General features: G+C 45.2%; 1 protein-coding gene across 1 annotated transcript in view; it reads right to left on the reverse strand.

Moving 5' to 3' along the window:
* The window catches only part of LOC116432292 (uncharacterized), a 98,561-nt gene extending 87,833 nt beyond the window's left edge, over positions 1–10,728 (reverse strand). The window contains exon 1 of the mRNA XM_031988915.2: positions 9,336–10,728. Coding sequence (XP_031844775.1) covers positions 9,336–9,464 — 129 coding nt within the window. The 5' untranslated portion in view covers positions 9,465–10,728. The remainder of the gene's footprint in view (positions 1–9,335) is intronic.
* Positions 10,729–15,173: the final 4,445 nt, after the last annotated feature.

Genomic DNA, 15,173 nt, shown 5'->3' on the forward strand with positions numbered 1-15,173 from the left:
TCGAATTATTTTCTCGTTTTTAGTATCATTCTGTCCGTTCTGTCTTTTCCCAATTGATCGCAACTTCGTTATTGTCAGTCTGCGCGATCATTTTGACAGGTCGACTGATAATGCAGCGCTTATTGAATTACTTGCAGAACTAAAACGAATTTCCTAACAAGATAGACATTGAACAGGTTTTTCGGAGTAATCGTTATCTTAACCTCCTAGTATCTCATAGATCCAACAGAAATAGAAGTATTTTGTAAATATTTTATTTAAATATTCCACATATCGATGCATTATACAAAGCTTAATATTATATGCAAGACTACAATTTCGCTGTATCAGATCAAGTGGTGATTAACATCGCTTCTCGAGTACAAAGGATTAACCTTTTAGCTACTGTACGCCACTGTAGTGGTACAATTTTTTCTGTCATCGATACTTGTGCACATTATAGTCTAATCTAACGTAATGGTACAGTGGAACATTCTAGTCCCGCCATAGCTAAAAGGTGAATAATAATTAACATCAGATAACAAATTAATAATCATAATCACATTATAATACAACACGGGAACTATGGTACCAAGTCATTAATAATTGTTTCCAATATCATTTACATTAGCTAACTGACTAGTAAAACGTTCAAAATTCATGTGACAGTCAACGCATAGATAAACCGACAAGCGCAACAGGGTTAAAGGTCACTTAAATTTCAATGAAACATGTATTTTGTTATCAAATCGTGGGAAAACTGTGATTTTTTTCACTGTTCGATTCCCATGATCCCGTACGCGATAGTAGATCACTGAACGCACGCTTGAAACCGTCGAAATTAGGTTGGCCAAATGGCCGTCTCGTCAGGGCCGGGCTCTCAATGCTACTCCCATTACAGTCCCAAGTTCGTCGCTATGATTGAAGCCAATGTAACGCACCGACGTACACACAGCATTAGATAAACGACGGCGGGACGCTTTACATGCACAATGCCGGACCCCAATTGCCGGTGCCCGACCGATCGATGTTGTTATAAGGCCGACAAATTGAAAAGTTTGCCGTGGCCGACAATGCCAACGGGAAAATTGCCGGCGTTTAAGGAAGTTTGCGGTCGACGCGATCTACGAACAACACGCTACACGTAACTCGTCCGCCGTCATTACCTTTACATGTCGCGTAGAACCGCGGAAGGCCGCCCTCTAAATTTTTCTCGTTCCTCGCGAACCATCTGTCCGCCCTCGTAGGCGCTTCTTGAGAATTTCCGGACGATTAGACATTTCGAATCGTTACAGATCATTTACCTAAAGCTGAGATTCCCCGTGGGACTCCAGTCAACGAGGTGTCCCCGATTCTTTCATTCGAAAGGGAGGTAATCCTGAGTTATATTTCATTTCACTCGGAAACTAAGAATTCGTGTTTCTAGAATAGAAAATATTATAAGCATATATTCATAGTATAATAGGAAAGTTGCAGAGAATGTTAAATCAATGCCGATCCAATTTGTCTAGATCACGCGTCGTCTACATGTTCCGAAACAATTGACACTTCCTTAAAGATCTAGTTCGCATCAAAGTCACGGATTCAGTGTTATGTCATCGCCGCAGGAAACGCGGGATATTGCGAATATTTCAGCGCGAGTAACAAACGACCGAGTGTCGGCAGACTTCTGGCAGTTCGAGGGTCGCTTCTGGACAGCCGGCGCGGCACTCGCCATCTTGACGCGACGCGGGAACGGGTCGGGGTTCGCGCGTTGTCAGCAAGGGCCGGGGAATATAATACAGCGACAAAGGGAAGAATGGAGGGCGAGAGGAGGCTTTGATGGAGGATTTTTCGAAAAACGCTGGCTCGTGAATCCCGCGGCTGTTCCTCTGGACGGGAAACAGAGGGGAAAAAAGCAGACGCAGAGACAAGAAGGGAAAACACACGGTTAAACGGTAACCCGGTTGCGCCTGCAGATGCACTCGGGCCTGGTGCACTCGCGTGGCGCGATAGTATATCACCGGAGGGTTGCAGCCAATCTCCTGTCACGACAGCGCGCCTACGATTTAAGTAACTGCCCTATTTCGTATCACGTTGCTCGTAACGCCGAGTTTTCTCGCGGTGAACGCGTTCCCAAGGCTTCGCTAATCGCATGCTATTTGTACTTTTCTGTGGAATATCTCGATCTTAGGTAAAGAAAATTCGTTATCGAGCCTTGATAAATAGCTGGTTCGCAAGCTAATGTAACTAACTACTTCGCGAATTTTTTATAACTTAAGCTTACTAGCGAACTTAATATAGTTAATCGTTTGTAGACGAGTATTTCTTGCAAGTATTAAAAACCTTTTCTCTAAGGAACTAATTTACGTGTTAAACTCTTGAATGTTGGAAAACAAGAAACTAGACTTTGATTTTTTGGTGCTTGAATTAAATTACTTGCTTGGGATGTCTTAGTTTGAAAGCAAAATTTGGTATTTGAAGTATGACGATATTTGTTCTCGAAGAGTTAATGAATTACTTAAATATTGGAGAACGTGTATTTTTCTATTAGTAAGATAGCGGAGGTTCTGAAATAAATTTTTGGGAAATGCATTAATGGCTGGTAAAGAGTTGACGAAGCATCCGACGCGAATCGAAGCTTCATCGACAGTGATCTCCGTTCTGAATTTACGAGAACGGTCGGGGAACGCGGCAGATTGCGAACGACCGTTGTAAAAGTCATGGATGACGGAAAGAATGCGTCTAGGAATTTCACTCCGCGGTTACAACTGCGAACGAGACGGCTGTCGTAATGCATCACGATGACGAAGTTGCATTCAATCTTGCACGTCGGAGGATCCCTCGTTATTCAGCTCGTCCCGACGTTCCATCATTTTATATCCAATGCATAAATTTTCTAAAGATTTGCTGCGCCGGGAACTGCACGGAGAGAACAATTGGCGATACGGAACAGAATCTTTCGAGGAAGTCGGGGACAGAAGTATTTCATTAAAATTTCGATTGAACCGAGTTGCAGTGATTCTATTACATTTTAACCGCATAGAATAATTCTGACATAACTAAAGAAGAATGAATAATCAAATAAAGCCACGAACACTGTATATTCACATACCAAATGTCATTCTCTACAAAATAAGAAGATCGACATAACATAAAAGAATTTATCAGCGTAACTAGATAACAGTGTAAGGTAAGAAGTGTGGCACCAGATCATTAATAATTAATTCTACTGCAACTCATCGTTGCTACAAAAGAGCAAAGGTAACATTATATAAAACACTAAAAATTCTCGTGACAGTCACTTTCTATTCACTGAACACACGAATAATGAAATGAGAATTAGGTTAGACGTCTGTCCATTGCTTACCGATTCTACTTATAATTAGGAATATCGTCGAAGGTTCGCAGTAGACCCCCTCGAGAGCGAGACAGCTTATATCCGACGACACCCAGTATACAGAAACGGCCGGGAATTCTCAATAAATATTTTTCCGCGCAATCTGCCACGATTCCGATCGCATTTCCCGTTGCCCTCTATTCTCTCCAGTGGCTTATCGCCGCGCGGCGAACGGGAGGAAAGTCTTCGGAAAGACGGAGAATGGTTCCGTCGATAACGGGGTGAGGGCGGAGGCGAATTACGAGCCGTTCGACCGGGCCGTTTAAATTCTAGCTGCCACTTAATGCGGTCCGTACATAACCAGAAGCGAGAACGACGACTCGGAGAGAGACCGCGAGCGCGCCAGGAACTCGTAATTGTTTTGAATTAACGATACTTTAAGCGGGTGGCCTGTCCAGGCTTTCCTACGCGGAGCGAATCGGTCTCCGTCGTCAAGGAAACCTAGACGCTAAACACGACGTCGTCTGCTCACGTCGCTTTAACGTGGAACGCGACGGTGTTGGTTTTGCGTGTCCTCTACCATCGTCGGTGTATCCACTGTTAGCTGTGCCCGCTGGAGAGAGGAAAGCGTGCGAGGCGCATCACCTGCGAGCAACGTAGCTTCGTTGCTAATTCATCGGAACCGGTGATTCCACGGTAAAACGGAGAAAAATGTTTGACGGTGCAACTGCAGCTGGAATGGATCGGAACGACCGATTTCGAGTTACTTCTTTCGCCATTGTTGAAAAGGCAAACTTATTTCTGCAGAATTTATAAATACTATGCTAAACATAAAAGAATCGAGATTTGAATAAATGAATCTTATAATTACTACGAGAAGATATAGAATAATAAGTTCGACTGCTCGAGTTCTTTCTTATCATCGATAGTTTTCAAATAAATTTCTTAAATATGAATTTCAAGAAATGAAAGGACTCCGCCAACAAACATAGTTTCTCCTAATTCATTGAAATCGTTGATCCAAGTATGAAATCGAGGGAAATATGAGACTCACTGCGAAAGGATTAGAGTGAACGATCCTTTTCTTGGAGCAAAGACCATTGCACATCTCGATTTCGAGCTGGAAATTAAAGGCTGAAAGGGTATGGTAGTCGGAAATCCAACGTTTCCAGGGCGAACGCATTTCCAGCTGAATCGGAAGCTACGTTTCCGTGGAACTTCCGGGTTCCGGATGTTTGCTTTTCCCCATCGGAGGTCGTCTCGACGCCGCGCCGCGGCTGATTCGTTCCAATTTATTCCGACTTCCACGAGCGAGAGCGAGCCGAGCACGCCCGGTTACCGTTCTCGGTCGCGTGATCACCGGCAACGTCACTCTAACTTCTGAGTTACGTGGCCGCGACGCAGCTGCGCTCTTTCTGCGGAACTTCGGCCTCGCCTCCGTCGTTTCGACGCGCGTGCACGGGAAAACGTTGTTCTTTTATGCTTTTACGGCCCTTGCTCGCCACACGGATCCGCGTGTCGCGCGGATAACGCGGAATAGGTAACGAGGAAAAGTAAGATGACACCGTCACGGCTGCAGTCGACCAAGGTGGATGCTTTTTATGTCTTCATGTAAGCCGTGATACAAAGGCATAATAGTAACGATCAGATTTTATTGGCTGACTCTGTCTCTTATGCATGCGCGTGCAAGATTCAAGAGCTACGTGTGAATCAAGATGTCGCGAGGTGTCCGTTTGGGGGAAACGATAACGAATACGCGTTGTATTATTAGATTACGACAGGAGTCGACGATCGGTATAAGTAATATCGTTATATTTTCAATTAGTTTCCGCCAGCCGTCGATTTAAACGAACGAAGGAAATTCATTCTAATTTCAGAGGCGCGTAATGTTCTATGCTATTCTATGGAGATTTAATTAGTGTCGATTGGAGGCTGAATTTAAATGAAATAGTCCAGTAGAATCGAGATGGAATTGATATACATTCCCTTCCATTCTGTACGAGCAATTGAAATATCCGTAGCCGACGAACATTCGATATTCAAAAATTTCAAATATTCATGTTTCGCGGGGCTTTGACGCGAAGGTTTGAATTCCGAAAAAAATATTCAAAGGTATTGATTAATCAAAGGAGCGTTCAATAAGTTACAGGGTATGCGCTTCATTATCGCGATAGATGCTTCGACCCGAATGCTTTCTCGCGCGAAAATATCGATATCCGACCGGACGTCGGAAGCGTTGCATCCCGGGCATAATCGCGATACACGCTGCGCGACCGATTTCCCTCTGTTGAAGTTGAAGCTGCGCCCGTCCCCTAACAGAGAGGAATACCTCTCTCGTCTCCCGTAAAATGATTTTTTAATTAATCGCCGGCGAAACGAAAAACTGGAAACGCGTCCCTGAAAACGCGTCGGCCGGACACGTTCCTGTTGTTATCGATATTACATTTATCAGGCTGGTTGCGTTGGAACCTGTCCGCTTCCTGCGTTTTTCGTTTTATATTTTTCGTGTGTGTATATGTGTGTGCGTGTTTTTTTTTTATTTTTAATTCTGACCCACTGGGAATCGGGCCGATCTCTTTCTATTACGAACTGCCGTCCGAACAAACGCGAAAAACCATCAGGACAGGAAAAAAACGGAGAAAAAAAAGAGTGGGAAACAGAGGGACGCGCAGCTGTCGCGCCTTTCGTACTCGCACGGAACCTCGGTTATCGGAATCGCATTAATCTACGCGCGTAGCGGGCAGGATTTGTATCTTCTGAAGATAAACTTCGCGGCGGGAGATGATATAAATCATTTTTCCAGGGGAATCTTTGCATTTTCATTGGGGGCGATCGGTCTGGCGCTACGCGAGCGACACTGGTGTATCCTATAACGAATGGTGTTTTTCATGGAATCGAAACTCTTAAAGCGATCGCGGAGATATACGACCGGCAGTTGCACCGATTATTCCATAATGGGATAAACGGTGTGATAAATTTCCCTATGAATGTTTTAGAAATATATGGAATATATACAATTAGGTACAGTAATGAACTAAATTCATAGTTCATAAGAATTCTAACATAGAATTGATATTGGAAAAATAGCATATTACACAGCATAGGAGTCACCTAGGAGTAAATCATTGATTTTCGTTAAACGATTATCTGAGAACTTTTCAGTCACAAATAATGAAACACAAATGCTATTAAGTAATTTGATTTTGTGTAATTCGCTCCGAGAAATCATCCGGCGTTCGACGCGTTAATAATGTATACTAACAGTAGGTTTTTTCCATTGAAAAACGACGAAGACCGCTCCACGCGTCTTTTCCCTTTTCCCCGTGACAAAACGAAGGAGACGAGAACGGCCTCACGTCGATATTTCATCCCACCTTTGAAAAGGGTTTCCGGAAGAACTCGACAGCGGCTGGGGTATCGTGTAAGCGCACGGATTGCAAGGAGTGGCAGGAATATTTTGCGTACACCGTTACAACGGTCCGTTAAAACCTCCTTCGATCTGTCCGTGGGGAAAACGAAATGTTCAACGGAAGAATGTTCCGGTGGGAGCGGCGCGTTCCGAAATTCATGGCCGTTCTCGGAAGTTGCAAAATTGAACATTTCTGCGCGCCCTGAAATCCTTCCCTCGTCAATCAATCCCCGAAGAGCGGATTGTCCGTGCGCTACTCACAGTGAATTTCTGCGTTCCTCGGTTCCATTGCAGCATTAAATGCAGCTTTTAGCGAAATGGAATGAGCGATAACAAATTCGTTATTAAAACACGCGCGTTCGCGTACCGGGGGACTGGATTGTCAATGCGTTACGGTGTCCTAGATTTCGTTTTATTAACACTAGAAGTACCGAGCTTTTGATACGATTAATATGTAATCCCTATAAAAATTGTAACTATAGATTATTTTCAGTTTCCTCGGACACTCATTGTAGTATTCCAATGATACTATTTATTTAATTCATTAATCTTACTGGTACGTAGTTCTAGTGTTAGCACGTAATAGACGCGTAATGATTTATATATTGCATTACGTTGTTAAGTTGCCCGCTGAAACGACGTAACGCCGCCTTTTCAAAGTTCTGCCGAAGTAAACGTCGCGGACAGAGCTCGAGAGAAACTTATGGATCAACCTAATAGAAATTGTATTCGTGGGTAAAAGTTATTGATAGAGCTACCGAAATTCTTATAAATATTCTGTTATATAGATTAAGAATGCATTTCTTACTACTTTGTTAACCAATGGTAATCTCTCATTTCTCTTGACAACGTGTCGTCTTTCAATTTTATTACTTCCTTATTTTCTTTACAGTTAATTTCTTATATAATTTCAGATATTAATTTTATATAATTCATTATTCCAATTTTTGTGGGTTACTACATGCTTGCAAGAAACGCATGTTCAATGCGTTAAGATTGCGGTAAACTTCGGAATGCGCACTGATATATCAATTTTGTTTAAAAATTCGTCGGAAAAGCATCGAATCTCGTTGAACAATTGTAAAATAAGAAACATGATATTAGAGATTTTGATCCATCTGGTTGTACGTAGTGTTAATCGAAAGGGAAGCTATGCAAATACAATGTCGCAGATCTACGGTAGGGAAACCCTGAGAAATATATTTTTCGTCGAGGCGCGCGTTGCTCTTCTTTCGACGAACGAGATTCCCCATTCCTATCATTAAAGATACAAACAACCATTTCTTAGAAACACTCCGAATAATTATCTCGCGGTAATCGCGGAAAAGCCTTGATCGTTCGTTCTACTCTACGTGACACGAATTTAATGACGCAATTAAGAAGTTCCTGGGACATGGTGTCTGTTCGTGCCTAAGAGGAAAAGAGGTGGAGAATTTCCTATCCAACGAATTCTTAATCCCAATGGAAAAAGCTGTGCAAATGATCGCTTGATAATGGTAACGCGATTTCGATATTTGAAGCAAACCAAGTCGAATGCACCGAACATCTGTGATCATGCTTTCCAATTACTAAACCATTCTTTCGTTTAAACTTTCACAAATGAATTCACGTTCATCCGAATTTGCATGAATATTTAAATATACCTATCGACTGTGCTAATTACCGTAGATAATTATCGTATTAGTCTTTAAATTATCGAATAAAGTTCAATCGCGATATACGAATATTCGAAGGAAGCAAAGAACTAATTCGTACGATTTTCATCGATACCTTTATTAAGTCTTTGCACTCCAGAAGTGTCTTTTAACCACCACTTGATTTGATACAGAACAATTGTAAAATTTAATATTTAACAATAAGCTTTGTGTAATACGTCCATATGGGAAATGTTGAAAAATAGCACTGTTCTTTAATCCATAAATTGACTTTTCCTTAAGATAGCTTTAAACATTGTGTATATTTCATATATAAAAAAAAACATTGAATATTTCTAGTGACAAACTTATGAAGTGCAAAGGGTTGAAACGTTGGCTATCAAAATCTGTACAGGCGTAACGGATTACAATTGAACTTTTTATATCCGTGTATCCTGGTTCCGAACATTCTTTTCCTCGAACACAGAGTGTTCTAACAACGGATGTTTCGATCAAAGGAATTCTGATCGTACCGATTTAGTATGAAACTGCACGCTGTCGCGTAAATACGTCGAAAAATTTCCGTGGTTAAGCAACCAAAGGGGATAAAGGAATAATAAACGTTTGATAGAATTTTCATTCTTCCATACTATCGCTCGATAAATTCTTTGCCGAAACACTTCAGTCTCCCCGTTAATTCGAACAGGTAGAGACTACGCTATTCACAATATCTACAATATCCGAACGTGTGAAATCTATGAATTGATGAAACGAATACACATACTCGCGTAGAAGTTACAACGATGTCACGGTAAATTCGAAGGAACGAGCCGTTAATCTTCCGAAGAAGTTCGAGATTAATCATCTGCTCTATTCGGTAGCTATCCTCGATCGCTGGTCGCGTTGGATCGTTAATTTCGTAGCATGGTTACGTAACGTAGCTGGAACGTCGGTCCAGCGCGCGAAAGGGCGAAAAGGTTTCGGTAGCACTCACCTTGTCGAGATCGATCTCCTCCTGAGATTTCAGCTTGGGGCACGTAAATATCGAGTATTCCGAAGTGTTGAGGGTGTTGTCGGCCCACGAGACACCAGCCAGAATCAGCAACACTAAACACCACTTCATTATGTTCGCGATCAGTTGACAAAACCTTGGAGAAAGACGAAAAGACCTCGCGCTCGGTCAGCCCCAGGAATCGATCAGTCTCTCACGGCACGCATCGACCACGCGTCGATCGGGATCACGCGTAACCGGAGCCTCTCAGCATGATCCGCGGACTTTCGATCGAATTTTTCGAACGAACCGGCTGCACGGCAACACCAGGTCCCCAGTTGTCAACGCGAACCCCTGTTTCCGGCTGGAACCGGCGCGGCCTCGAACTAGATCACCGTGGTGGCACCGATTCGAAACGGATCGGATCGACTCAGCGCGACTGTCGGTCCGCGGACACGCTAACAAGAGGCAGCAACATCGCACGAGCCGCGTACTCCTCGACTAATATTTTCCAAGCGAGTCACGCGGCTGGCTGCCGTGCTCCCCCAGTTCCTTCGCTCTCTGTCGCGCTTCTGGAACGCTTTAATTGAACGGCTCGCTCATCCCCGCGCGCTCGTCCGTGATCGATGCTTCAGCGCATCGCTCGCTCGCTCTTTCTCTCCCTCTTCTTCCGCCTCGTTCCTTCTCCTCGATCGCTCCGACGCTGGATCCAGTCGGCGCTGCGCTGGACCGCGGGCGCAAAAATCTCGGCGCTTTCTTTTTCTTCGCCGTGGAAAACAACGAGCTTCCCCCTTTTCTCCGCGAGAAACCAGCGGGTTTCCTGTTCTCCGTGGAAGACCAGCGGCGGGTTTCCTCCTTTCCTTCGCAGAAGGCCAGCAAATTTCTTTGTTCACTCCTCTTCCCCGAGACTAACAAGCGTGGCAGCGAGCCGGCTTCGTAAAGAGGTCTCCCCGAACGAGTCGTCGATCGATGTTTGCACGGTTTCTCGATAAACGCGTCGCTCGCCAGACCGTGAGCGTTTTACGGGACCTCGTGGAGACGCGTAACCGCGAACACCAAACAACGAGCGACGGTCGCTCGTCGGATGTTTCCTCTCGCGTTGAAGTATCGTTCGAGCGGTGATCTCGTTCGATCCTGCGACTCTCTTACCGTCTTCCTCCCTCCTTATCTCGTTCCCCGTGTTTGCCGGTGGATCCTTTTCGAGAGGATATCCGCCGCTTCGGGGAACACCGGATCGAGCACCGTTTCGAGGGGCAACGGCTCAGGCGATCCGCGCACGAACGATCGATCGATCGCGAACTCTCGACGCACGCTCCGGAGACGAGAGCCGAACGGCGACGATCCAGAGCAGACCACGATCGAGCAGGCGGGATGCGCACGCGACGCAGTCGTAGGGTACTCTGACGTTCCCAGTCTGCTCCGCTGGTCCTCGCCTACGTCCGTCCGTCGGTCCGTCCGCCTCCCGCGACGCCCCCGCAATTGGGAGGGGAGAGGGGAACTAAGAATGGCCCGAACACGTGAAAGAGATCACGGATCCGTAACGAAATCTGGGGCAGATCGCGTTTCTCTGCACGGGAAATCGACTTCTCGAGGGGGACGCGATGGCCGAATTTTGAGACTGGTCCGATACACGCTATCGATCCGCTGAAAATTCGTTCCTTGTTTTTCGTTTTAGTAAATAAGATCGGAATGAAACCGATATCGGACCGTGATTCACAGTGTGGACACGTGCGTTGTAAACAACCAAATATTTCCTCGAACCGATAGCGCATCGAGACGTGACGGGTGATAAGTATGTACACGGTTCAATCGCATCTGCCGAGTAATGTGGCAGAATGATAGCTGAATTATGGATCTTTGTGTTCTTGTATTATGGAACTATCTCGAGGAAACGGCGGAATTGGTATTTCAACGGAATTTTGTTTCTTCCTTGGAAGCGATTTGTGGCATAATTCATTCGTGACCAGGCAACAATGGTATCGGACGGAGAGTTCTTTATTGTTTGTCGATTACCTGAAGCTTACCGATTGTTCAAACGATTCAATCGAGTCTACCGTAAGACGGAGCATCGATGCGATTTTGATTCCATACGGAATCCCCGTGTCACATCGGCGAACGGAATGGAAAACGCGGTTCTTGTTTAATTGCTGCAAGGAAGCAATCCGCAGACACCGTCCCTAAATTTTCCGCGCGATATTTTCGGGAAGCAAGGCGAAAGCGAGCCCCGCGAGCCAATGTGAAAATTCCGGGAAGTCGGTTTTCGCGACGGACAGGAGAGCGCATCCCAGTTTTTTGCCGGATTTTACGCGAGGCGGAGTCGTAAGTTGCCTCGAAGGCTTCAGTTTGCTCGTTTTCTCTGACGCGGCGCGTACAGCCGCGCGAAAAAACTGTTCATACACCGCTGGCGTTTTCTAACAACTGTTAACATTGTCCTTCAGCGCAGCGCCGGCTGGACAAATTACTCGTACCGAGAAAATCCCATTTTCCGTCCAAGCGTGGACCGACGGACATCGTTGTCACGAAAATCTCGGTCGACGAAGAGTGGACCACGAACGAATACATTGACACTCGATTAAAGCTCAACATATTTTTCATGGAAGACAAAAGCGTTAAACGAAATCATCTCAGCACATGGCAAATACGATTAACAAACATGTAATTAAGAATAAAAGAAGTCCACTTTGATTTTAAATTAATCTCCTATTCACCTATCACCAGAACCACGTACCAGTGAAAATGACTGATTCCAGTGTTTTATCTCGCAACCATCGATATCTTAAATAATTTTCGAAATTAAAAAGTAAATGGTTTCACTTAGATACTATACCGAATATCCGAAAAAACCGAAACAAATCTATTACAATTTGTAATCATATCAATTCTATAAAATCGTCGATAGTCTTACCGCTAGTTACTATTACATCAAGTCGATCATCTAAATCCATTTGATTAATTCTATTGTTAGAGCGTTAAACGAATGTTCTCTAACAGAAACTGTCACACAGATTCCCGCTATATTCAGATCTGTGTTGAGAATTCAGAACAGAAGACAGCGTTACATTCGAACCGCGACTTCAACATACTTTTTCCCGACAGTGTACGTTCGTCTGTCGCGCGGATAAGCCCTCGGTAACCGAAGAAAAGGTGGAGAGGCGAAAAGGGATAGGTCGAGGCAACGGGATCGAGGATTACTGGGAGGAATCGAGGAACGCGGGGAATATGGGGAAACGATTGTCCCGCTGAATGAGTTTTCAATTTCGATCGAGCAGGGCGCGCGCGTTCCTGGGCCCTGCGGGCTGCCAGGTATTGGCTCGCCATGCGGCGCGGCACGGCGCAAAATATCGTTCATTCGTTCATTCGTGCTTGGCGCGTCCGCGAATTAATTAATTCACGGTTATCGCGGCCCAATAAAGCGCGAATCGAAAACGGAAGTTAATTTCGCATTCTCCCCGGAGTGTCTCGTTGCGGACGGATTGTTCGGCGCGCGGCTTGCCAGGTGATATCTTAGCCGATAGAGGCGCCGCGGAAAATTTCCAACTGAAAATATAATTGCCTGTCGGAACTTCGTTACGCTTTTAAGCTTCCTCTTCTCAGCTGAGACCGCGGCCGCTCTCTGCTGGCTGCTAATTAATGAAGTTTCGCGGTCGTTACACGAATTTAGAACGTTTTCGACATACCGGATGGTTCGCGGGGACCGTTCCACGCGTTTTCGCCGCGGTTACGCGGCTCCGTTTCCTGACTTCCGTTTTTGTCGCTGGGTCCCCGGGCGCCGGCAAGATTGTTCTACGGTTACGCGCCGTTTCACGTCTGGGGACCTTTTCCCGGCAGATTTGTGCGAGAGGAACGCGATCGACCTACGTCGAGACTCATGTAACTCAGAGGATTGCGGCGCAGTGGGTTTAAGGAGTAGCCGGATTTAAGACGGGGATAACGGAACGCACCAATTTCACGCATACTGAATTTTATTGCCCTTACTTGGTAGATGTCTAAATCGATCGATGCGTGCTGGATTTTAATCTAATAAGTCTAACAGCAAGCAACCAAGTAGCCATCAGCAACATCAGATTTAAAATAAAAGTATTTCTAACAAATCTCCATGTTCTCATTTCACTGGTCGGGCAAGAAGCCAATTGACTTCAGGAAATTCTGTGTGTTGTGGCGATATAATAATTATACATAAGTAACTAATCGGCCGTAATGTAGCAAGCAATGTACTCTGCGATGCTTGTTAGAAGAGCTCTCGGAGGAATGACGGTCTAATTGCTCAGCCTTCGTCTTCCCTCTTCTCGTTATCGATATTAATTAGCTATTCATCGGTAAAGTTACACACTACCAATCACAACTACGAACAAAACGCATAGCGAGAAACCTATTTTCTTGAACAGTGTCTGGTAAATCGTGATGAGACGAAACGTAGAACTCGAGGAACGTCGGTTCCGAGGTAATACGCTCGACGAGCTGAATAGCCGGGTAGACAAAGAAAACGAGAGGCTGCGTCACGCATTGACCCAACGAGAACTTAATTCGTTCATTCGATCCGGCCGATGATTCTGGCTGCGGGCTGGTTAATGTTCGCTGACGCACCGCGCGTCGCGCGACGACGTTTCATCGCGGAGCGAACTCCGTGGGGAGAGAATTGGCCGGATGATTAATCGGTTCGCGTGAATTGAAGGAAGCCTCGTTTACCGGGTTCATTTCGAAGAGTGCGCTCCCGGATCCAGCTGTCTCGCGGTACACAATACGCCCGGCGAAGCGTTCGCGCGGTTACGCCGAGAGCTCCTGCAGCAGCCGGGTCTTTTCAAGGTGTCCGGGCTTCGAAACTTTTTAATGGGACCGGCGATGAATTTTAAAACGATTCGAAATGGCGCGCGTCGAACCTCCGTTTTTGAATAGCCCGTCGTCGATGCGCGGTTGAGAATAATTCTTGCGCCGCGATGTTGCACGGCGAGAAGATTCGCTTTGTCGGAATAATAATGGGCAGGTTTGCAACGGGCATTTCCGAATATTCTGGATTCGCGTTCTGCCGTTCAAAACACCCCCAACCGTGCAACGCGGTTGTGCGATTCGATAAAGAGCGATAAATAGGCAATAAATCTTTGTTGCCACATGACAATTTCCTGAAGTAGTCTCGTGAAACAGGAGTTAAGCGAGAAGTAAGACTTCTTCCGTTGGGAATGCGTCTGAGTTGAAAGTAAAGCGCTCCGAAATGTTTACGGACACTTTATAGTTTATATCCGATGCACTCGGGTATGTCATAAATGCATAAATGGAAGTTCCTGATTGTAGGCGATCCGACTGTTACGCAAACGATACCTCGAGCAGACGAAGCTAAATTAACTGTCGAACTGAATATTAAAGAAAAAGGGAATTGAATATCGGTCTTTTGTTATTCGAATAAATCGATTACAAGTCGCTAACTTTGAATCTCGAATATAAAACTCTGGTGTCTCGAAAACGAGGTTCGACCTCCTAAGGTGAATAATGTCTAATAACGTTCTGATCCTTCGTCATGAGATTGATTCGCTCCTGAGTCAAGCACCGGGAATAGTTATTTCGGAGTTAATTCGATCAAACCGCGGAACAGGAAAAACCGTGGTATTGTTCAAAATTCCGGAATAACCGTGGCGCGGACCAGATCTGCGTGTGCCGAGGAATTTAATTTCCCCGGCGATAACGCTTTTTCCTCTTTTTCGATCGGACGCGGCCGCATAATTATTGCAAGCGACCGTAGTTCAATAAATTCCAGCGAATTCGCGCGGCGCCCCCGCAAACAGCGTATCCAAGTTTCTTGCGCGTTATCCCACCGTGCGAAAGAAGCGAGCGCGTCGTGGTATCGGGGGT

The sequence above is a fragment of the Nomia melanderi genome, chromosome 3 (genome assembly GCF_051020985.1).
Source record: "Nomia melanderi isolate GNS246 chromosome 3, iyNomMela1, whole genome shotgun sequence".
Classification (NCBI taxonomy): Eukaryota; Metazoa; Arthropoda; class Insecta; order Hymenoptera; family Halictidae; genus Nomia; species Nomia melanderi.